This window comes from Eucalyptus grandis, chromosome 2, assembly GCF_016545825.1.
Source record: "Eucalyptus grandis isolate ANBG69807.140 chromosome 2, ASM1654582v1, whole genome shotgun sequence".
Lineage (NCBI taxonomy): Eukaryota > Viridiplantae > Streptophyta > Magnoliopsida > Myrtales > Myrtaceae > Eucalyptus > Eucalyptus grandis.
The window spans coordinates 51870617-51894688 of NC_052613.1; the positions used below are offsets into that span (position 1 = coordinate 51870617).

At 43.0% G+C, this 24072-nt stretch overlaps 4 protein-coding genes across 7 annotated transcripts; 2 read left to right on the forward strand and 2 right to left on the reverse strand.

Annotated features, from left to right (window-relative positions):
• Window positions 1-855: 855 nt before the first annotated feature.
• Window positions 856-5228, reverse strand: LOC104433518 (cysteine-rich receptor-like protein kinase 3). The gene is given in 10 exon segments (XM_018869092.2): window positions 856-1355; window positions 1720-2175; window positions 2263-2407; window positions 2725-2767; window positions 2770-2958; window positions 3050-3260; window positions 3340-3479; window positions 3567-3677; window positions 3898-4280; window positions 4385-5228. Coding segments are annotated over 9 exon segments (1944 nt in total). The 5' UTR covers window positions 4774-5228; the 3' UTR covers window positions 856-1355; window positions 1720-1842.
• A 2876-nt stretch (window positions 5229-8104) lies between these two features.
• Window positions 8105-11300, reverse strand: LOC104433517 (high affinity nitrate transporter 2.5). 3 transcript variants are annotated; one of them, XM_039306247.1, is made up of 3 exons: window positions 10982-11300; window positions 9667-10811; window positions 8105-8627 (listed from the first exon to the last, which is right to left on the reverse strand). In XM_039306247.1, exons 2-3 carry the CDS (start codon window positions 10791-10793, stop codon window positions 8243-8245), a joined length of 1512 nt encoding a protein of 503 aa, XP_039162181.1. In that variant the 5' UTR covers window positions 10794-10811; window positions 10982-11300; the 3' UTR covers window positions 8105-8242. The 3 variants fall into 3 exon arrangements, with proteins under 3 accessions (XP_039162181.1, XP_039162180.1, XP_010044590.2); XM_039306246.1 differs by having other exon boundaries at window positions 9667-10819; XM_010046288.3 differs by having other exon boundaries at window positions 9667-11300.
• Window positions 11301-13737: 2437 nt separating this feature from the next.
• LOC104433516 lies at window positions 13738-16968 on the forward strand. Its single transcript, XM_010046285.3, has 7 exons — window positions 13738-14224; window positions 14348-14434; window positions 14523-14741; window positions 15001-15165; window positions 15356-15409; window positions 15518-15664; window positions 16476-16968. The coding sequence occupies exons 1-7, from the start codon at window positions 14000-14002 to the stop codon at window positions 16851-16853; spliced, it is 1275 nt and encodes a 424-aa protein (XP_010044587.2). The 5' UTR covers window positions 13738-13999; the 3' UTR covers window positions 16854-16968.
• A 2649-nt stretch (window positions 16969-19617) lies between these two features.
• LOC104433515 (lipase) lies at window positions 19618-23540 on the forward strand. Of its 2 annotated transcripts, none has more exons than XM_010046284.3 (8): window positions 19618-20184; window positions 20321-20415; window positions 20523-20626; window positions 20759-20859; window positions 20946-21049; window positions 21244-21681; window positions 21982-22113; window positions 23098-23540. In XM_010046284.3, the coding sequence occupies exons 1-8, from the start codon at window positions 19939-19941 to the stop codon at window positions 23264-23266; spliced, it is 1389 nt and encodes a 462-aa protein (XP_010044586.2). In that variant the 5' UTR covers window positions 19618-19938; the 3' UTR covers window positions 23267-23540. The 2 variants fall into 2 exon arrangements, with proteins under 2 accessions (XP_010044586.2, XP_018724636.1); XM_018869091.2 differs by having other exon boundaries at window positions 20046-20198.
• The last annotated feature ends 532 nt before the right edge of the window (window positions 23541-24072 follow it).

Below are 24072 nucleotides of genomic sequence, written 5' to 3' on the forward strand. Positions count from 1 at the left end.
AAATTTTTGTTGCGATTATGAATATAATCTTCACAAATCTAATAACAAAAGTTTACATCATCTTCAATCATCAATAGTTGCATTTAGTTGGAAAAAATCAACAAATAATTTCCTAACCTTTATCGTCTAAATGTTTAGACATTTATTGTTATTATCAATTAAAACAATTATCGTAAACTTATTCTCTCCAATAAAAGATCCAAAATAAAATATATTTTATTTTTTTGGGTTAATATATTAAAAAACCCCAAACTGGTACACTTGTGACAAATTTACCTAAAATTATTTTTTTGACCTCAAAAAAACCCCAAACCTATATACTTTGATAAATTTACCCCAAATTAGTATACTTGTGACAAATTTACCCTTTATTAGTTTTTATTAAATTTTACAGTCAAACTATTAAGTTAGCGGATGGTATATTTGTCACAAATTTACTAATTTGAGGTTTTTTGCGATTGAATAAATTAGTTTGGGGGTAAATTTATCATAAATGTATCAGTTTAGAGTTTTTTATAGTTAGTCGGGATAAATTTGTCACGGGTATACTAGTTTGAAAATTTTCATGGTTAAAAAAATATTTGGGATAAATTTATTACATGTGTACTAAAAGGGTATTCACCCTTTTTTTTTTTTGCTAAACAAACACAATTGTTATCTGGATGTATTCGCTATTATTCTTCTCATGAAATCCCCAACATCTTTTTTTAATGTATTATTCATTGCTATTATATTATTGATCGATAACCATTCATAAGCACAATAATATATCGATAGAAGAAAATGTTGATGTTAAATCTAGCGAACTGATGTCGATGTCGATAAACTAACCTCACCACAGGAGACATGGACATGTTATATGAATTCCCAGATTAGCTTCAAATTCACGCCATGCAATTCGGAGATTTACTTAGATATTATCACCAAGAGTTATGTGCTTGAAAATCTGCGTAACAACGCTAAAGCTAGATGTGCAGTGACGAGGGTGACTTCCTCGAGAGCATCTGGGCTCCTAGGCGGCGGCCACCAATCGCCGGCCCCTCTTCCTCCGGCTGTTGTCGGCAAACTTCGCGCTCGCCTGATGGAAGCCGCTCTCCTGCTCCTTGGTGCTCCACTCCAACAAGTAGTAGTCCTCCTCGGTCCCGCTCTTCCCTGCCGGGGGGCCGCAGAACATGCCGCCCCACTGCGGGAAGTATATTAAGGCGATCGGGAGGGTGCAGCATATGATCATGATGCCCATCAGGGTTATTCCCGTCTCCTTCGAGTACCTCGATCCCTGGAAGAATATGACTTGGGTCAGGACGGCTCCGACGTTGCCCCTTGCTCCGGTCATTCCGTTGATCAACCCCAGTGACCTGAAATCATCACGTGCGAGAGATTAAGGAAATCTTTCTGATGTATTAAACAAGAAGATGAATAGGGTTAGCAATGTCGGACAAGACCCATTTACACAACATGGCATAAAACATGACTTATAAAGAGAAAACTTGAATACATAATATGATTTAGCCAACTTTATATGCTGACACGAATTACAAACATGATTATGATATGTTAACACCAATTACCAGTCCTAAGAGGAAGCTCCACCGTTAGAGTTATATGGCGGGGGGAAATAGATCTATTTGGTATTGTGACGAGAATGTGTACGGTAACATCCTCAAACTGCTAGTGGCATCTGAATGAATCAGGTAACGTGACATGAAGTTCGTATATTACCTCGCCAGAACCTCCATAAGTCAATTATCCATTTCATAACTTGAGTCGGCACGTGACCACCGGGAGAAGCTTTGCCAACATAGTTCGGAAAGACAGAGCCAGAGATGCATCAGAAACGAAATGTTATCTAGGCTCGATCCAGCTCTCGGTCATCGTTGCATTGCCAGTAGACTGGGTGTCTGACAAGTGGCAAGAACTATTAGGTTCGCTCATGTGCCTACTGCATTCTGTGCTTCGACTAGAATTGAGGAACGGCGGTTGTGTTGGTGTAGGTAATTCAGAGCTTTCTTTCAGCATCTTCACGACCACTGACATTGATGGCCGCAATTCTGCAGAGGCTTGCACGCACAGCAGACCAATTTGAAGTAACCTAGACACCTCCTCCTCTTGAAATTGCCCCTCTAGAATTGGATCTATGGCTTCAAACAGCCTACCCGATCCATACTGATTCCACACCTACAAGACAAAGTGTCAGGTTCTCACATAAGTTTCTAATCTAATAACGGGAATTTGTTTGAGTGATGGTTGAAAAGATAACTTTACCATTTGTAAGATGGAACAGGAACTCTCGGAGAAGGTATAATTCTTCTTTCCAGAGAGTACTTGCATCATGAGAACGCCATAGCTGTAGACATCTACCTTATCAGTCAATTTGCCACGAACAACATACTCTGGAGCCAAGTAGCCCCTACAAAAATCAAATTCGATTTATATAAGGGTTCAAGTAAATTAGAAATATGCATCCATCTTGAGTAAGCATCTGAACAAATCTGTGGTTCACCAGCTTCCAACAATCAGTCAATGCTACCCTATCGCCTCAGGAATTTTTCCGTGCTTTTAACTGTTTCCCTCTTCACTTTCTCGTCATCACACAGCAGAAACATGATGTAGTTAAACTAAACTCAACTAATTCACGGTCTAAAGCTAGTGTTTTGACGCCCATAAATGTCTAATCAGGCACTACCCAAAGGCAAGTGAAATTGGGATAAAGGAAACATGACATACAATGTACCAGCGACACCAGTGCTGATATGAGTCGCATCTTCTGAAATAACCTAGCTAGTCCAAAATCAGCAATCTTGGGCGTGAAGTCTTTGTCCAGCAAAACATTGGTTAATTTAATGTCTCTGTGTATGATTCTTAAGTTCGACTCTTCATGAAGATAGGCCAGGCCCTCCGCCGTACCCAAGATGATCTTACACCTTGTCTCCCAACTTAGTGGTGGAACGTTCTTTTTCGCTGGATCAAATTGGATGTTCATCATTTCAATTAGTTAGGAATAAGAAAAAGAAAAGCTCTAACTCAAATATTCAGAGATGAGGCCACAAACCAAAAAGGTGATCATGAAGACTTAGGTTGGGGATGTATTCATAAACAAGAAGGCTCTCAGGACCGGTGATGCTGCACCCCAACAGTTTGACTAGATTTTTATGATCAATGTCGCTGATCAAGTTTACTTCATTGAAGAAATGATCGACCCACTGCGTCGTGTTAAATACCAGCCTTTTGATGGCAACAGGCTTTCCATCGGGCAAAATTCCCTATACAGAGAAATAAAAATTTATCTGTTAGCATGACGAGTGACATGCCAACTCTGAACAGGAATTGAGGAAGGCTAACCTTATAAACTGAGCCGGACCCTCCTTGTCCAAGCTTACTGGATTGGTGAAAATAACTAGTAGCCTTCTCAAGCAATTCATAGGAAAAGTTCCGCTTGGAATTGTTCACTACGTCCACCAGAAGTCCCAACTGCTTCTTTTCTGAAGCAGAAGGCAGAGCAGGGTAAGATAATATATCATGCTGAGAAGATCGTTCAATATGTAACAGCTACATCAAATGCCATTTACCTCTAGTCTTCCTGACAAGTTTCCTCCTAATGAGGAAAGCAGCTAATGCAATAATTAGTAGCAGAGCCAAGGTAGAAGATACCGCAGCCAGAATAATCAACCGTCGCTCTCCTGGCAAGCATTACAGGCAACTCACTCAAATCAACATCTTAAACAAATTCAAGGGAAGATATGCTACGCAACCAAGGATTATATAATTCAGTCAACAATCTAGGGATCACCGAGCAGAAAGACCAACTATGCAAATGAACTCCGAACTCTTGGTAAGAACTACAATTCGGCCATCCTTTCTAATTTCTTTATACTTCTGATATCTTATACCAGAACTCACCTTCATCTCTTTGAAATGGTTCGGTGTTGTTGTAGTAAAACTTCTCCGTCGAATACATGAAGTAACATCCGGCATTCAAGCCCCTCCCTTCCTTTTTGGGGGGACACGAGTCAATCCTCACAGCCGTATTGTTAAGACAGTTCTGGCATTCGCTCCCGTTCACTAATTTCCAGCACTGAGCCAACCCGTAAACCAACACATTCCCACGAATCACAGACCCCACCGAGAACCCGCCATTGATGGGCGCTTGCAAACTCAAATTCCTCCCTAACTCCACGACATTGTTCATGAACATCGCCTGGTTCCCTCCAAAATCTCCCGTGCCACACACCGTCGTATCTTGGGGACTCAAACTCTCGTTGAAGAAATTGTAATCATCGTACCTATCGAATCATCCAGAGCAAAGACTTCAGCAATTACCACAATCATCTCACCGTCCTTTTTAAAGTTTCCGAGCCCGCCGCCGCGAGAACAAAAAGAGTAGTACCTGAGATAACAACCGTCATAGAAGAGACGACCGCCGCGAGTGCCCCACTGAAAGGGCAAGCAACGGAGGATCTGGACCTTCGCCCGAGCGACGCAGAGGTCGCAGTCGATCCGGTCGAGGTCCTCCATGCACTCCGCGAACGCGTACACGGTGTTGTTGCCCGCTCCGCCCACGGCCGACGCGTATTGGCGGGCGTTGATCTGAGGGGACACGGCGTCCATCGCCCCCGCGATGCTGGAGGCGAAGGCCCGGCGGTCGGGCTGGGGAGTGGTCCGGTTGCTGCATATGAGGGCCGCTTCGTTGGCCCTCGGATCACAGAGACAGAGGGCCGCGAAGAAGAGCACCGAGAAAACAACGAGAGGAACGGAAGCGGGAGAAGGAAGAGACATCGGACGCCAGGAACGACAAAGCTATTCCTAGTTACAGGAGCTCAGCTTAGGGAGAGAATGCTTCTGGGAATTGGAGGAACTTATCCAGGGGCATGCAGAACGAGAGAAGAGGGGGGACGGACGGACGGACGGAGGGATGGGGAGTTCTTGCTGGCTCTCGGCTCTCTCCCTCCCTTCCTCTGTTTTTGGTGGAGTTAAAAGCAGGGCCAGGTTGCGGGTTGAAATCGGAGGCACCCCGAGGATGGGCCCCGGGCAGATATTGACTGGAACGCGTGGGAATGAGAGAAGAACCGGGGGGAACGACGCGATCTTTCCTCTTCTCTCTATCTGCTGCCGGTCGCTCTTGGCTTTGCTCGGGGCGGCGCGTGTGAAAGTGATGCTGGAAAAACAGAGGCGTTCGGTCGAAGGAGGTCCGACCCTTGGGAGCTCCTACGCGGTGCCGTTCCCGACCCGACGCCCGAAACGCACGGACGGAGACTGGAAGATGAACTGACTAATAACGAGTGGGAGGGTGGGGCCCGCGACATGGCGGGTGGGGAGCACTCACTGCCCCAGTGCCCCTGCCCCCGAGCCCGCGACTGCTCATAAAGTTTTCGTCTATGTGCTGGAATAACGAATTATTGCATGATTACCACTGGCCGTGGTGGTTCTGCTAGTGACCCTTTGCGTAAAAGTTAAGAGGTTCGAAGCCCTTGTAACGTAAGGGAGCTGATAGGAAACGTTGAGTGTATTAAGAGTGAAGCCGTAATGGTGGATCCTATGCTAACGTCACTGAAGGGTTTACGGCGTGATTGTCGCTTGTAAGTTGGTTCTTTCTGTCTAAAAAAAAAAAAAAAACGAATTATTGCATGACTACGTGCATCATATCGGTGATTCAAATTTCATTTCAATATATAAGAGAATTTGCGACGTGCTATTCTTCCTTTCATGGACAAATGTGTTACGCGTGGAATAAATGAACGGAGAGCTTCACACGCGCGACGTAAGTCCGAGGTGGGACCAAATTTCATTTCTTAAAAAAAAAAAAAAAAAAAAAAAATTATTGCATGACTACGTGAGATCCAAATTTCATTTCAATATATAAGAGAATTTGCGACGTGCTATTCTTCCTTTCATGGACAAATGTGTTACAAGTGGAATAAATGAACGGAGAGCTTCACACACGACGTAAGTCCGAGGTGGGATCTGATTATAATACTAAAATTCAAACATACAAATATATAATTGATAGGTAAAAAGAATATTCCGTGAATTTAAGCCTATTGAAACTCTGCAAATAAATTATAAATCAACCATTTTTCTCAAAAATAAACACAGTGTACTTACTCGAGTAATACTTGGGTTTTGTATTTCAATTCAATATATTATTGCATGAAAATTTATAAATCATTTTGACTAATGATTCGATATGGTAGATTCTCCGACCTTGTCAAATGTCTTATAGTTTAATTTTCATCATAATTGAGTCTAATGAGGACTTAAAAAAAAATTGATACAATTAACCAATCATTTTCTTTAAAGTAATTATCACTTTTTAATAACATTTACTCAATCTCGAAAATTCCTACGCATCGTATGGATGAAATCAAAGCAAATTTACTATTTACGCAATAACAATTATTGATAGGTACAATACAAATAATTAAGCAAAAAAACCCCAAATTTGACCAAAAATGGCAAATTTATCCTAAATTCTTTTTGTGATACAAAAAAATTTAAACTTTGCTAATTGTGATATATTTATTCCAAATTATAAGGCATTTTTTGTTTTTTACTTTTTATTTTTTTTTCTTTTTCTGTCTTGCCTCCGCTTCATGGTAGAGGGAAGCTAGCCTCAAGTGAGGGCTACCCTCCCTGGATCTAGCGAGGCTGGCCTTGCCTGGCGTGGGTGAGGGTGGCCCTTGCTTGACACAGGTGAGGGCAACCCTCACATAGGCCAGCGAGAGCAGCCCTTATCGACGTTGGGCGAGGGCATTCCTCACCTGGCTGCCTTTGCTCGACGCCAGCAAAGGCGGCCCTTGCCTGAGTTCGACTTCCCTTCACCATGGCCAGTGGAAGGAAGAGAGTAGAAGAAAAAAGGGGGAAAAGGAAGAAGAGAAAAAGGGAAAAAAAAATTAAAAGTAAAAGCTGAAAATGCCCTTATGTCATAGAGTTTAGAGTAAATATATCACGGTTGATAAAATTTGGGGGTTTTTGTGTTACAATTTTTTTTTTAGGGTAGATTTGTCACTCTCGATAAAATTTGGGGTTTTTGGTGGTTTTTTCTCATTAATTAATGAGTATGGATACTCCTTTATTTATTTATTAATATCTTTATGCATAGCGTCAATATTTTCTTTTACATTATATTATTTTGGTCAAACTCATTTTTTCCGTCTAACGGATTATGTAGATATATTTATAGGCTTTTCTTCAAATATTGTTTTCTCTTAAAGTTTCCTAGAAATGAGAAAATATTTTACTGTTTATTAACATTCACAAGGAATTCAAATTACTGTGCAAAAGTGGACTTTTCTAATAGATTTAAATAGATAGATATATAAATATCCTGAATCATAATAAATCTAAATAGATCAAATTGTTATTTCTACCAAAAAATGGAATTACAAAAATCTTATTTTTGGTGTTCCACTGCGCATCTTTTGGTAGTAAAGTCAATTATATGGTATGTAACCAAAGTCAACTATAGCATATGTAGATTGCAATCTATGCACATGCTTATATGTTAAATTAAATTGAAAAGGGTTTGCATTATGACATGATCTAATTCAATGCACTTTGGATTATTCTCTTCCGGCTCATCTAGGCCTTTGTTCCCGTTTTGGGCCTATGGCCGAAACCTAGAATGTTTTTGGGCCTATTTGGCCTTGCATATCTATGAGCTTTCGGCTTATGTAATGTTGCGATTATGAATATAATCTTCACAAATCTAATAACAAAAGTTTACATCATCTTCAATCATCAATAGTTGCATTTAGTTGGAAAAAATCAACAAATAATTTCCTAACCTTTATCATCTAAATGTTTAGACATTTATTGTTATTATCAATCAAAACAATTATTGTAAACTTATTCTCTCCAACGATATAAAAGATCCAAAATAAAATATCTTTTATTTTTAACGCAATTGTTATCTGGATGTATTTGCTATTATTCTTCTCATGAAATCCCCAACATCTTTTTTTGATGTATTATTCATTGCCCTTATATTATATATCGATAACTATTCACAAGCGCAATGATGTATTGATAGAAGGAAATGTTGATGTTAAATCTAGTGAACTAATGTCGACGTCGATAAACTAACCTCACCACAGGAGACATGGACATGTTATATGAATTCCCAAATTTGCTTCAAATTCCCGCCATTCAATTCGGAGATTTACTTAGACAGATATATCACCTAGAGTTATGTGCTTGAAAATCTGTGTAACAACAGTGACGAGGGTGACTTCCTCGAGAGTATTACTTAGACCTGCACAGAAGGATGGCCCTCGGCATCCGGGCTCCTAGGAGCGGCGGCCACCAATCGCCGGCCCCTCTCCCTCCGGCTGTTGTCGGCAAACTTCGCGCTCGCCTGATGGAAGCCGCTCTCCTGCTCCTTGGTGCTCCACTCCGACAAGTAGTAGTCCTCCTCGGTCCCGCTCTTCCCCGCCGAGGGGCCGCAGAACATGCCGCCCCACTGCGGGAAGTATATTAAGGCGATCGGGAGGGTGCAGCATATGATCATGATGCCCATCAGGGTTATCCCCGTCTCCTTCGAGTACCTCGATCCCTGGAAGAATATGACTTGGGTCAGGACGGCTCCGACGTTGCCCCCTGCTCCGGTCATTCCGTTGATCAACCCCAGTGACCTGAAATCATTACGTGCGAGAGATTAAGGAAATCTTTCTGATGTATTAAACAAGAAGATAAATAGGGTTAGCAATGTCGGACAAGACCCATTTACACAACATGGGATAAAACATGACTTATAAAGAGAAAACTTGAATACATAATATGATTTAGCCAACTTTATATGCTGACACGAATTACAAACATGATTATGATATGTTAACACCAATTACCAGTCCTAAGAGGAAGCTCCACCGTTAGAGTTATATGGTGGGGGAAATAGATCTATTTGGTCTTGTGACGAGAAATATGTCTCAAATTTGAAATTTACTAGTCTCAATTATACACTAAACTTGTATCGAACTCAATACGGGTTCTTAAACTAAACCTTATCCTCGTATCCCACTTGAGTTCACTGGAATCCAAAAAGTAGTACATTCCTCTATGTTTTGTTTGTTTGGATACAGTAATACAAAAATAAAGAATATAATCATCAAAAACTCACACTCCAAAAATTTGATGCTAACATCTTCATCCAAGATATTTGTCTTCCATTTGCGGAACTGGGATCTCATCCACCCCTTACGTGAGTGATGCCTTGCCCTTTAAACATATATAGATGTAGGGCGTGGTCGGACGCCAGAGATTGTAATCTTGTCTCGACTCAAATTCTTGGTGTTCAAAATTTGACTCGAGCTCAACGAAGCACTAAATTTCCTAGCTATTCGACTCATGTAGATTATCAGGATAGCCGAACTAGACCGAATGGTCGATACTAGAGTTCCAGTTCAATGAGCTTGGACATTTCTTCTATACGTATAAATATGTGGGGGTTTACTGTGTTATTTAGTATTTTTTTTTGTGTTTTCTTCTATAATTATTTACTAGGAACTTGATTCGACCGTGTGCTTGTTGAGATGAGTTTTGGTGAGCTAATCCAATTGCTAACAATAATTGAACTCCTATATATGCACCTAAAGCATGCAAATATAGCCTAGTTTTTCAAACAACCATGTTGTTCTCAAGATAGAAAGGGTGAAAAATGAGAAAGTCTTTTACCTCCGAGAGACGAAGGGAACCACGCCGAAAGTGAGCCCGCAAGCCGCCTGGCAGAAGATAGAGAAGGCGATCATGACCCCAATGGACGCACCCAACGACCCGACCCGACCCAGGACCACGCACAACACGCCTCCTACCGTCTGCACCGCCCACAGCGTCCACAGCCGCCCCCTCATCCCGAACCTCTTCCCCACTACGTCCGAGATCACGCCGCCCATCGGCCTCGAGAAGAGGTTCGCCAGCCCGGAGCTCGCCGCGATCATCCCCGCCGTGCTCAGTTTCAGGTCGAACCTGTCGTAGAAGTACTCGGCGATGATGTTGTCGGTGGTCAACTCCACCCCGAAGCAGTACCCATAGGTCAACATCAGTATCCACCCTCTGTAGTTGGTGACGCCATTGTAGAGCACTTTCGAGAACTGGTCCTTGGGTTTGTCCCCTTCCTTCTCGAGCTCCTTGAAGTTGCCGTCCGGCATGTCCTGGCCGAAGAGGATGACGGCGAAGGCTGTCAGGGTCTGGAACAGGGCGGGTATGAAGAAGGCGATCCTCCACGCGGTGAACTTGATGGCGCCGGCGTCGCGGATGATGGCGAACACATAGGGCATGATGAGCTGCGTGGCGCCGCCGCCCAGGTTGCCCCACCCGCCGGCCAGGCCGTTGGCGCAGCCAACGACGTTGGGGGAGAACATGGAGCTCATCCAGAACTGGGTGGAGACGAAAGTGGCGAGGGAGAAGCCGACGAGGAAACGGAGGACGAGGAAGGAGGCGGCAGAGGAGGCGAGGGAGAAGCAGAAGACGGCGGGGGCGGTGAGGAGTATGAGGGAACCGGAGGCGAGGCGGGGGCCGAAGAGGTCGCAGGCGGAGCCCATGGCGACGCGGGCGAAGACGGCGCCGGAGACGGAGGCGATGCCGGCGTTGCCAATATCGGTGGCGGTGAGGTTGAGATTGTCGCGGATGATGGGAATGAGGGGCGGGGCGGCGAAGGTGGAGACGAAGCAGGCGAAGAAGGAGACCCAGGAGAGGTGGAAGGCCCGCATGTGGGGCTTCGCGGCGGAGAAGAGGCGGAACTCGGTGGCCTTGTGATCCGAGTCCACCGGGAGTGCGAACTTCTGGGGCGGAGGAGATTCCATCTCTCTCTCTCTCTCTCTCTGTGTGACTTCGGAAGAATTTATATTGCTATTAGCAAGTGAAGAAATTACATATGGCGAAGCAGCCTTGGCAATTGAATGGAACTAAAGAAATTCAAGATATTGCAAGATAGTTGACTGAACAAGTGGGAGAGCTTGCATGTGATGCTTATCTGGAACAAGAAGCTTACACAAGCAGCCACTGTTGTGCTCTAACAGGGGAGTTGGGCATCCCCACACAAGCATTTGAGTTCCGCACGCTCGGGGGAGTCGCGGCGTGCGGGACTCGCTCGGAGAACCGAGACCGACATCGATTGAGGCCGACGACGACGCCTCTTCGGACAAAAAGAAAAGAAAGAGGGCCGAACTCGGCGGGAGGTACGGTTCTTATGGAGCCGTGCAATGGAGCAACTTGAGGGATTTCTGCGATTTCGAACGAGTCGTTAATGCGAGGCGGGATCGAGAAGAGGAGCGGTGAAGTGAACCCGGGTTCAATTCCGGAAGGCTGAGGCGACGGAACCCTCGCAGCTTCTGGGCTCCTCCGATTGGTAAAGGGATGAGATGGACGGTTAGGTGGACCGAAGCGCAAGTTGCGCATATCCACGCGTTGACTTTTCTGTATTCGGCCGGGAGAGCCCGGGGGGTTCCCGTTTCTCTTTTTAAATTGGTGCCGGATTCTCTCGTCCATTGAACTGCGAAAAGACCATCGTGCCCTGCCGCTGTGGCCATTATCTTGGATGGGGATGAGGTTGGATCGGATCAACCGGAATACGTGCACTCCATCCATTTGGAACGTCACGTCTAGAGAGATCTTAATGGCGAAATTATATTTGGAGGAGCGGACTCTTTTTTCTCATAGATACTGACACTGTTGACAGCAGAATCTCTGTACATTATTGAGCTTTCATCGCAAGTAATGAGATTGATGATAGTGCAAGCTCAATCAGAGCGACGAGAGATGCGGGATGATAGAATTTTCATGGAGGGATTCTTTCAAGTATGGTCAAACATTTAGTAAAACAAGCAATGAACGAATAAATAGAGATAAAGTACGCTTATGTTGTAATTAAAGGTGGTGGGGTAGTGCGGAGGGTAATCCGGTCATTTGACGTGGAGAGTTGTGGTGGTAGCTCTTGTTGACTGAACTGACCGAAGAATATTCAACGGGCGCTGATCTGGAAAGGAACCTACTTCTCCGGTCCAATGGGATATTCTTCGCCAGTTGTCGCATTCAAGGAAGACAAAATATCTAAGCCTCCGCTCCTATTTTAATGTACTTCCCCCTTCAACCTTTGACTTTATGTACGATTTATCATATGATTTCACCCCCCCTTTCCAAATTTTCACCTTTTTTTTTTTCTCCTTAATTCTACTTACCTTTGAATTTTGACATGATCAAATCTTACCACCATAGCGTGCTCAAATCTGCAGTCTAAAGAACGTAATGAAATTTTATAAATAGCGAGGTTTAACTTGCAACTCTGCTCTTAGTGCTCAATGAACTCTGACTCGCTTGTTTCGTCGTCTTCCCAAAAAAGGGGCCAAACACAGGGGACAACAGTGAATTTCCTGCCGAATCTTTGTTGTGGATTCGAGGGTTTCGCTTTCCCATTCATTTGACCGAATCAAGCGCACGAATTATGTAAGAATAAGGCAAATTTTTAAGCATCTTTTTGGCCGCCCCGTCTCATTTTTTCCTACATCGGAACTGCCGACTCCCAAGATCCCCCCGCTCCCGTTGGTTCTCGCAGAAAACATTGTTTGCTTGCACCAATCCAATTCACACGAGCCCGACGACCTGGAGAAAAGCATGAGATTATGCCTGAGGCTCAACTAACCCCGCCCTCCAATTTTGGCTCGCTTCTGTATGTGTGATCATACTCATGGGATGGACCTGTTGGCTCGTCGTCCTCGGACAAAATTTCAACCCGTGGTTTTGAAGTTTTCACTGTTCTTTGACCATGTTTGTATCACTAAGGATACATTTAGTAGTCATTTTGTTCCATGAAATAATTTCTGTTCAAAAATAATTTTTTTCTCATTATACTTTCTAGATAAGTTTCTAAGCATTCAAACATATTTAGTAATTGCACAAAATTTCAATATTCGAAATAGAAAAAAATATTAATGCATTCGATATTACTCTCAAATTTTTTATGACGTAGAATTTCTTTTTAATTTTTTAATAATTTTCTGAATGTTTTTTTTCTCTTTTCTTTTTCTCCTCTAGCCGACAACCTCACTAGCCTTGAGGGAGCCTCGCCGTATCTCGTCTCTAGCTAGTCACCAACCATCGCCGAGCTCGATGACCAGTTAGAGGAGAAAAAAGAAAAAAAAAAGAAAAAAAAGAAAAGAAAATGCCTAGGTCTCGAGTCCTGGTGATCAGGGAAACTAATGGGACCCAAGTCCTGGTATTCAGTCAGAGATCGGCCAAACATAGTTTGCCGGGTCAGTGTGAATGGGACTCGAGACCATCCCGCGACTTGAAATTGACACCTCGCATGAAACTTCCACACAATCACTATACCGAATCCAATGTCTACGAATTCGGTTACACCAGGATTGGCTTCGGCTCCATAAGCTAATGACTCCGTTAGAGACGCGCGTCGGCGAAGTAAATATGATGAATTAACCGAATTATGCGACTAACTAAAGCACAGATGTCATGATTATTAAGGGTGGACCACGCCCATTAATACCGTGTAGAATTAGTGGGGCGGAGACTTTATTTTTTTTTTTCTCGCTGCCAAATTTCCGGACCTTCCGAGCCATGATGAGGCGAGAAAACCACACATCTCTCGGCCGAACGAAAGTCATAAAGAAGTACGTGTAGGACCGAGGGCGCGGGCAACATGGAAAAGCTGATCATGCCTTTCAGACATCATCATGGAGTTCAACGGCAGTAGACATTCCATTGCACTCCATGCTCGCCAGAGCTTTTCCTCCCAATCTTTTCAGGACAGTTGTCCCCTTGAAGTTTTAAAATAACGCGACATGATATAAAGCGTATGTCTTTTTGTATATGAGCCTTCGTTGTTACATCGCTGCATGCATCGGGGTTAGATTCTGAGCGACGCCACCTTCGTTTTTTCCCCTGTTGTGATCGAGTGTAGTAGTGTAGTTTATTACTTCGGAGCGCACAGCACGCCGAGCTGTTGTAGAGAACGAGCATGCACAGGCGGATTTAGCCGAAGGGAACTGTCTCAAGCATGATCGCTTCAAACCGGCGTCGTAAGCTCTTCTCACCCCTCCCAGTTTTGGTCGCGTTTCTTCTTTTCTCTGGCGTCTGCCCGTTCCGACTGTCGGGGTTCAACGATGCTCGTCGTCGCACAGCCGACTATCAGAATCTCCGGCCGCAGAAAGAGCTGCGCAGGTTGAACAAGATCAAGACCCATCTCAGGAAAATCAACAAGCCTTCGGTCAAGACAATTCAGGCATCCATCGCCATCCTTTATTAGCTATAGTTCTCTCCCTTCGCCCTTTTGGTTCCCTTTTTAGGCATTTGCTAATTTGTGTATGCATGCTTCAACGTCGATTTGTTCTCGGCCTCATCTCAGACCCTCCATGGTGAAGTTATAGATTGTGTTTTGCTGCATCAACAGCCAGCTTTTGATCATCCACTGTTGAGAGGACACAAACCACCGGTAATTTTCTTCCCTGACGCTAAATAACATGGCATGATCAGCCACTGTGGCAGACTCATATCTTTGTTTTCTCGGTTTATTTGCTCAGGATCCGCCCGAGAGACCGACAAGTGGTGATCTGACAGGGATGATGCTTGTGGAGGATTTTCAGTTGTGGAGGAACACGGGTGAATCGTGCCCGGGAGGGACAATCCCGATACGGAGAACGAGCGAAGAGGACATATTAAGGGCTAGCTCGCTACAAAGGTTTGGAAGGAAAGCAGGAAGATGCGTCAGAAGAGATTTTCTCAGCTATGACGGTCATGAGGTAAGTGCTGCATATCATTCATTTCCTATAGCCAAGAACTGGTTATCATGTTCAGCCAGGAAAACCAAATTGAATCTCAGAAAAGCGAGTGAAATGAGATACAAAACTAGTCTATGTAGAGTGGACACGATGCTCAACCGGAAATCAGCTGACGCGAATCAAGCTTGTTCATTAGAAAATAAAATTTCATTTATAGTAGAGAGACAAAAAAAAGCATCCACTACGTAGATATGTTCACATATACAATGTGCCCGTACAGCATGCGGTCGGGTATGTGACTGGAGATCAATACTATGGAGCAAAAGCAAGCATCAATGTTTGGGCGCCTCAAGTCGCCAATCAATCCGAATTCAGTTTGTCCCAGATCTGGGTCATCTCCGGCTCGTTTGGCGATGATCTCAACACCATCGAAGCTGGTTGGCAGGTGACTTAATTATTCTCCTTTTCTACATTGAGCTAGCTAATTATTGTCCTCAAATCATTTTCTGAATCCACGTAGCAATTTTAATGTACTGATGCATCAATAGGATGGGAACTACTTAAATTTTCACTGTTTTCACTCGCGTGTATATCGATAGACTGAAACATGGACATGCATATTTGAATTTCGACAGGTCAGTCCAGAGTTGTACGGGGACAACTTCCCAAGGTTTTTTACATATTGGACGGTGAGAATAAAACTGACATCCTACGAAATTTTTCGCATTTTTCAACAATTGACAACATCGTTTGGGCTGTTTGATGATTGCTATATATATATGACTTGGTACGAGCAGACCGATGCATACCAGACAACAGGATGCTACAACTTGCTGTGTTCAGGCTTCGTCCAAACGGACAGCAGGGTTGCACTTGGAGCTGCTATATCTCCCACATCTTCATTCAACGGTGGCCAATTCGACATCAGCTTGTTGATATGGAAGGTATGCATATCATTGTCGCAATGCGTACATTGTATTCTCCTATATCACTACATTACTCTCGATTCATGCACATCGAACTCGATGAGCAATACGTCGGAGAACGGGGGGAAGACATTGACTGGATTCGTGTGTGTGCTCGTCTACTTTTTCGTTTGAATTTCACATCGGCTGTGCATGCTTGCGCGCGTGACGTTCTACCCGCTCCACCTGCATGCTCCACCAACGTGAAAACCTTAGTCAGCCCCAGTACCTTTTACTTTGAAATGGGGTGACCACCATGGAGCTTTTTATCAAGAAATTGACTTTAGATTCATCAGTACTAATCTTTATTTAGCAGTCCCATTAAAGAAGCATAGGAAACGGATAGAGAAAAAGAAGGGAAGAGGAGAGTAAGTGGAAAGGTTATCAAGGACAATGATCAAAGGGGAACATCATCAAATCTTTATGCATGATGCACTGGCGTGTGCTGGAAAAGCTGGGCAAGGAGCGTAACTTTCCTCAGCCTTGAAGCGAAAGCTTCTCGATTGAGGATTGCACATTGGGACAAAACCTAAGGAAGAAGCATGCTCCTTGTTCTGATTGCATGGCTACAATTATTGACTTTGATTATCCTGTGCTTGTGCCTAGAAGTCTCCTCTTTTTGTCTATACAGCTTTGCATTTTCCCTTTACAAAGCAACCCTCGATTCGCGATAGTTTGACTAACTAGTATCATTCCCCTTAATCAGCACGGATGTTTGTTGTATTCATTGGCTCATATTCATTCACTATCTAATGGTGCCGCATTGATAACTTCCCTTGATTTTTTGCAGGATCCGAAGCACGGGAACTGGTGGCTGGAATTCGGGCCAGGCATCCTAGTTGGGTACTGGCCGTCGTTCCTGTTCACCCACCTAATGGACCATGCGACCATGGTCCAGTTCGGCGGGGAGATCGTCAACTCCGTGCCCTCCGGGTTGCACACCACGACCCAGATGGGAAGCGGGCAGTTCGCCGAGGAGGGCTTCGCCAAGGCCTCCTACTTCCGCAACCTGCAGGTCGTCGACTGGGACAACAACCTGACCCCCCCGGCGAACCTCCAGGTCGTCGCCGACCACCCCAACTGCTACGACATCCAGAAGGAATACAACGACGCGTGGGGGAATTACTTCTACTACGGCGGACCAGGGAGAAATGTGAAGTGTCCCTAAAGAATGAAAATGATCTTATGTTACTTCTCTTTTTATCCAACTTATTCACTTAATGTACGAATGTGCGTTGGATGTGTTACATTCTCTTATACAGAAATCGAGCGTTTTGACTAAACGGGGGTGGTTCACCATTTTACTTAGGGTTTCTTCTTAACCAAGTGTCCCTAATTTTCTCCCGCTTGCGTGTTGAGGCCATTGATGAAGCATGCAATGTCGAAATTCCATTTACAGATATGGCTATGGTCATACCTAACTCCATTAAATAGTTAGTCCAACTAGATTAGGATTGGTGAGAAATTATTATAAACGGAAAATGAAAGAATAGAATTATGTAAGAGCTAGAGTAATCAATGTCTTTTGCAGTAATCATCAACTATAATAATAACTGTCGTCGTGTGGGTTGTCTTTGTCATTGGTGGTCCCAAATCGATCCCAAATCTATATTGAGAGAGGACAAGAGATAAAGAGAGAAAGGGAGAGAGATTGACGACTCAAGCTACTGCCGCCACGTGATAATTGCTATCGTTTAGATCTTGAATAAATTTGAGATCGTGTACATATTTAGTGACCACTTGAAGTTGGTTATTTTCATTTCCGAGAAAAGAGAATCTCGTTCGTTGTTATAAAAAGAAAGTTCTTATTCAATTCGGGTCTATTCTAATTTTCAGACAAGAACCAGTTAGAAGTTATTATCCTCGCGAGGGGACAGTCGTTGAAAACGGACAGAACAACTTCTTATCCTCTCGAGGCCCTCCTCTTAATCGGGCCACCAGAAACGGGCCGTGTGCATGGGAATTGCTGGCAAATAAACAGGAGCAGCAATTTCATTCAATTCACGCCTCCTATAAAAAAAGGTGAAGCGCGAGGAAAACGAGGCAATTCAGACAGTGAGGCGGCGCGCATGTGGCGTTCACTTACCTCCCCCAACATAGACTTTAAAAAAAAGAAAAAGAAAATAAAATTACGAATTCCCTTCTTCTTTTTTTTGGTCGAAACGAACCCCCTTCCATCTTTACTCTTTTGTATTAATATGTTCCACTCTCGCTTTAAAGCTTACTATTATCATCGTCACCTTTTGTATTAAATTTCATATTACATTTCCTATCCATGTGTAATTTACTAAATTGGCATTTTAATTCCAAAATTACCCACCCAAAATATATTGACAAGAGAATACGTTTGAATGATGTGATCAATACTCGCTTTCATTCAAGGCTTGAATTCCTCACACTTCTTTGCCACGACACTCCCTGGTCAATCCATGTTGTGCCCTCTTCATCTTTTTGCAAACCCACAAACGAAAACCCAAAATGTACGGAAAAGAAGAAAATCATGAAGCATGGCAAAAACATAGAGTGGAAAAGATTGCAAATTGTAGATAAAAATTGAAAGCATGAAGGATTAATTGCCCTTGCTCCCTCTAGAGGCACTGGCAGCCATCATCGACTTGAGGCCAAAATTGAGGTGTGGCCATAGCCGCAACCCTCTCAAGCTGAGAGACAACTTCACAAGACCCAAGAGATTACTTGCTTAATCTTGCGCGGACATAGGATTAGAGTTTGCATGATTCATGACACATGATAATGTAGATATAAAATTAAAATTTTAATGAGATGATTGATCAATAATATCTTTCTTTCTTTAATTGCAACATTCAATGAATTTCAATATTTTAGACAATCATTTGCTATGCCTACTAGAAAAAAAAAGAGTCAATCTAAACCTCAAAGTTTGAGAGAAAAATGAATCTAAGAAGGCACAGCTGTATCTTAAATTATTTAAGTTGCTCCTGTCTTTACTTTTGCGTGCACCGGACCACTCACAAAAGAACGCGTGCTCCCCACGATGAACGCGGCGCGTGTAGGGGAACGCAACGTACAGTTGGGAGTTAGTTGGCTGTTGATAAGGGGAATTTTCCAGCCCAATCCAGCGCATATCTCTCCCCCTTTATCCATTAAAGAAACAAATAAAAATATACAACAGGCCCAAATTCCAAAAAATCTACACAGACTTACAGGCCATACATATTATTGAATTTCATTAACATCGATTTATTTATTTTTTTTAAATCGGCTGAATCGTAATTTTTCTAATGCTGTAGATATCGATCGTATTAAAAGGAGAAATTTTTTCTATATTAGATGTACTTACAAGTGCCCCGGTGGCACTGTTAACAAGGACCCATTTTTATTTTCATTATCCAACATAGAATACATAAATATTCCGATAAGTGTCGTCCTTAATCTATAGTTTTTAGAATTATTCCATCATATAAAATTCTTGATTTTAAAATGAGGAAATGGGATAAGATGAGATTTTTTGCTTTGGCTTGTGATTCGACCGATAACTAATAAATGCACAGGCCAATGATTTGTGGCTAAAAAACAACAATCGCGAATAAATTTGCCTAATTATAAAGATTTGTCCACTATAATTAATCAATCAGTGGGCCCCCACTTTTGGTACATAATTATGCTTGCGGCGGCCACGTGGATCCGCCCACCGCCAACCTACCTAGATGTTCCGTAGAGCGGGGTATCTGCATGGACGGAAGACAGGAAGAAAATGGGCAGACGGTGAACGCCTCCCGATTGGTTGAGACTTCGTGCGGTGGAGGGAAAGTGAAGAAGGGAAAACAAAGCCATTTTCAAAGTCTTCGTAGCAAGATCAAACACGATAAAATTATGAATAATAAATAAATAAATAAATAAATAAATAATGCAGGCAACCGAGTCACCATCCAACGTTAAATCCCCCCCTCTCCATTTCGCGGAATCCTTCAAAGAAGAAGAAACGCTTGGGAAAAAAAGCACAAGAAAAGCCAAGGAAAAAGTCAATTCCTTTACCCCCTCCTCTTCCTCGGCTTGTGATGGAGGATCATTAGAGGGGTTCGGATTTATGTCTTTCTTCTTCTTTTCTTTCCATTTTTTTTGTTGACAGTTTCCCTCCAAGAAGAGCCCTCCCTCCTCTTCTGTTTGTTGTTTTTCCTTCCACCTTTTTTGGGGTTCGAAGGAGGTTCCTTTCTCTATCTCTCTCCCCTCCTCTGTTTCTTTCGTTTTCCTCCTTCGTCTTTGGTCGTGGAGGGATGATAAGGTTCGGGGTGCTGGGGCTGCAGCTGTCGGAGCTGTTCGTGAGCTCGGCGGTGCATTTGCTTTATGGGTTTTACATATTCAGCTCGGCCGTCGCCGGCGATCTATATCAGGCGTTTCGAGAATGCCTCTGCAAGCCAAGCCCGAATCTTGACGAAAGCAGAGACCCGGCGGCGGCGACCCATGTTGAGAATTTGCCTCCTATTGTGTTGGTTCATGGAATCTTTGGATTTGGGAAGGGGGTACGTATGTGATGGTAATCTTATCATGATTTGAGCGTTGGTTGCCTTCGAATGAATTGCTCTTTCGTTATTTTCCCCCCTCTGAAAGTGGGCTTTTCTTTTTCTTTCTTTCGTTTTATTTTCATATGGTTTTCAGAGATTGGGAGGCTTATCTTATTTTGCGGGGGCAGAGAAGAAGGACGAGAGAGTTTTGGTGCCTGATTTGGGATCTTTAACCAGTGTATACGACAGGTGCGTGCTTAAAGTTTGTAAATTTCTTGTACTTAAGGTCATATCTTAGCACTTTGTCTTGGTTTTTCTGCAAATGCTGAGAGGTTTCTGCAAGTTTGAAATTCCAGGGCTCGCGAACTGTTCTATTATTTGAAAGGCGGGCAAGTCGATTATGGCGAGGAACATAGTGTGGCTTGTGGGCACTCGCAGTTTGGGCGGATCTACGAACAAGGTGTGCAGATATTGAGGGAAAAAATTACTCCCGAAGTCTTTCACTTGAAGTTCCCTGCTCAGGAAATGGTGGCTTTTCTCAGTGAAGGTTCAGCGATGTGAGTTTTCTAAATTGATGCGCTTGCCATTGCAGGGCATTATCCGGAATGGGATGAAGATCATCCAATCCACTTTGTGGGGCATTCGGCGGGAGCGCAGGTTGTTCGGGTTTTGCAACAGATGCTTGCTGATAAGGTACCTGCTCTCGATCTAGCATACTCTATTACATCGAAGGACAGTCATTGACAACATTTTCAAACGACTGGGTTTGATGATTTTAGGCTTTTAATGGGTATGAGAACACTTCTGAGAACTGGGTGTTGAGTATCACAGCCTTATCAGGGGCATTCAATGGGACCACAAGAACCTACTTAGATGGAATGCGGTAAGTTTGGGTTTTACCTGTTATTTTGGCTTTTGAATCTCTTTGACGGGTCACACTGCAATTTCGATTTCTTAGTGCAATTTCTATAAGGTCAACTGGCTTAGGTAGATTTCTAGAGGCGATTCTAATCTGGCTGGATTTTTTTCCCCTTTCTTTGTTGCTGAAGTGTTGAACTGAGCTTTAATAATTTACAGGCCAGAGGATGGAAAGACAATGAAGGCGGTATGTCTGCTTCAGCTTTGCCGTCTCGGAGTGATAGTATACGATTGGCTTGACATCCCATGGCTGAAAGCCTATTACAATTTTGGTTTTGATCATTTTGGCATTTCTTGGAAGAAAGTAGGGATTTGGGGTCTGTTAAATTGCATATTGGGAAATACAGGCCCCTTTGCCTCTGGCGATTGGATTCTCCCAGACCTCACGATTCAAGGGTCGATGCGATTGAACAGCCATCTGCATACTTTCCCCAATACCTTTTATTTCAGTTACGCCACCAAGCGTACTCGAAAGATCCTCGGCCTCACAGTTCCTTCAAGCGTACTAGGCATCCACCCTCTGTTTTTTATAAGGGTGCTTCAGATGAGTCAATGGCGGCATCCTCCAGATGTTCCTCCTCCTTACAAAGGCTACAGGTGAAAATCTTATGTTATATGTTTCACTATCTGTACATTTATGGAAACTCAGATAGAGCTTTCTTAAGATAGTGTTAGAAGTTCATTTTGACAAGATTCCATCAGCTCATCAACTTCATTTACTAATTTGTGCGTTCTAGGAATTCCGTAAGTTCTCATGCACTGCTTATATAAGAATCGTATTCTGTATTCAGTTCATATTGAGAATAATCCATCGAGAGGAACCTAAAAGTTAGGACATGAATAAAAGGGAAAGAAACTATAATTCATCTCATAGTTTTAAAAAAAATACTTTCACAGGGACGAAGATTGGCAGGATAATGATGGAGCACTCAACATTATGTCCATGACTCACCCACGCCTCCCGATCGAACATCCTAGTCATTATGTCGTGTCGGACGCCGATTGCCAACCTCTGGAACCAGGCATCTGGTTAGTATTTATTCCTTGTCTTCACTATTGCTCATTCTATGCTAAAGACCGAGTAATATCTCATAATGATCAACTTTATAGAAATGATTTTCCACCTAAACATGAACTACAAAAAATGAGGTCTTTTCACTCGTTCTCTTTGAAATTTATGTCGAACTCTAACAGCATGATGTTAATTTATGCCATTTGCATGGGATTACTTGGGATTCATTCAACTAAATTTGAAGTACAAAAATCATTCTGTATCGAGCAAAGAATGAACGTAATGGAAGCAGTAGCTATGAAATTTCTCTGCGACCTGTAGCTAACAGCTTTCCCTACCAACATGGTCAATGTTAAATCACCGTGTGATCTTGTCGTTCCGACTTATTACCCATCCGTTTCCACCCTCAATTGAAAAGGACGGGCTAGAATAATCAAGTATTCCTCAGCCAGAAAACTTAAATGGCTTATCTTATCTTCCACATAATATTCCTTGAAGCAGTGTTATGCTATAGTAGATCTCTGTGCGAAGTTTATCCATTCATCCAAAGATTTGAGGTCAACACTTGATATATTTCACCATGATACGCCCCATGAAGGAACAGCATCATTAGATGGCATAAACGACAATCACTTAAGGTGATCCGGATGGGCTACGATAAAGCATCATGATCTATTCTGTCCTTCCTCGAGGCCGACGATTCAATCCAAACAGCATCCTTTGGAGTATTTTTATGTACATTGCGTCTCTTTCACACGAACTGTTTCAACATTTTGAAACGTAAGGTGCCCGTCAACTTAATTGGTGGTGGGATCAAATCTTGCTTTTGAAAATGGGAAGTTTGAAAGCCCCGGCGAAAAAGGACGTTTTTCAGTTACCCACTTTCTCTTGATGGAAACCACCGAATTGTTTTTCTCCTGCTAGTCGTTGTCCTAGCAAAGACTTGACTTACAGAAAATGAGATGGTTAGCCTTACACGGTTGCGAATTGGTGGAATGCAGGTACTACAAGATGGTGGAAGCTGATCACATGCTGTTCATTGTGAACCGTGAGAGAGCCGGAGTTCAGTTCGATCTCATATATGATAGCATCTTCCAACGATGCCGAAAGCATGTTTTTAGAAAATCTCTGCCAACATTGCCGAATAACATAGTTGCTGATGATGAGTAGATGAGGAAACTGGAAAGAAGCTTATAGCATTTCTCCAACTCCATGTCATTCTGTTGAGTTGATGCCGATTTTGGCCCCTCATTTTGATATTAGCAGTGTTAGGAAAGCTATAGGCAGGCTCGGAATTAAGTTTGTGAAATTAGTTGAAGCAAGCAGATTTTCTGGCATGAGCATACAGAAATTCTCTCTGCATCTTACGGACATTTGCTGTGCTCTCTCTCTGATCTTCACAATATTTCAACTCATCCAAGAGCTACATGGTTTGTTTCAGAAACATAACGTGTTTTTGAACATGTTTTAATCGTTGCTTTCATGGGAAACTAGAAAGGAACTAACGTTACTGATTACCGTATCATCCGTGGTATAAGACAAACTCAAGACATCTTGATTACAAGGGTGGCCACTAGATACCGAACTTATCCATCATCTTCTTCTAAATTGAACACAGCATCACGTTGCTTTCATGGGAAACTAGAAGAAACTAACGTTACTGATGACCGTATCATCCGTGGTATAAGACAAACTCAAGACATCTTGATTACAAGGGTGGCCGCTAGATACCGAACTTATCCATCATCTTCCTCTAAATTGAACACAGCATCACCAAAGGCAAATGCTCAACCAAAATAGAAACAAATTCCAGCAGTAGTCCACATACTATGAATATGAAAATCGGTAATACCATGCTGGATTCTTCCAGAACAATCCGGTGGCTAAAATCTTTCCAACCCTATTTTAATCACAGCACTCGTAACACCGGCTTCATCCAAAGTCACCAAGTCTGAATACTGAACGGATCCACAATA

Coding starts and splice junctions, on each gene's coding strand:
- LOC104433515 (XM_010046284.3), top strand. CDS start 19,939: ATGATAAGGTTCGGGGTGCTGGGGCTGCAGCTGTCGGAGCTGTTCGTG. Junction 21,050..21,243: donor ACCTACTTAGATGGAATGCG/GTAAGTTTGGGT, acceptor AATAATTTACAG/GCCAGAGGATGGAAAGACAA. Junction 21,682..21,981: donor CCTCCTTACAAAGGCTACAG/GTGAAAATCTTA, acceptor ATACTTTCACAG/GGACGAAGATTGGCAGGATA.
- LOC104433517 (XM_039306246.1), bottom strand. CDS start 11,036: ATGCTTGTGTGGGGATGCCCAACTCCCCTGTTAGAGCACAACAGTGGC. Junction 10,820..10,981: donor GCACAACAGTGGCTGCTTGT/GTAAGCTTCTTG, acceptor ATTCTTCCGAAG/TCACACAGAGAGAGAGAGAG. Junction 8,628..9,666: donor GTTCCCTTCGTCTCTCGGAG/GTAAAAGACTTT, acceptor TAATGATTTCAG/GTCACTGGGGTTGATCAACG.
- LOC104433516 (XM_010046285.3), top strand. CDS start 14,000: ATGATCGCTTCAAACCGGCGTCGTAAGCTCTTCTCACCCCTCCCAGTT. Junction 14,435..14,522: donor TGAGAGGACACAAACCACCG/GTAATTTTCTTC, acceptor TTATTTGCTCAG/GATCCGCCCGAGAGACCGAC. Junction 15,410..15,517: donor GGTTTTTTACATATTGGACG/GTGAGAATAAAA, acceptor TGGTACGAGCAG/ACCGATGCATACCAGACAAC.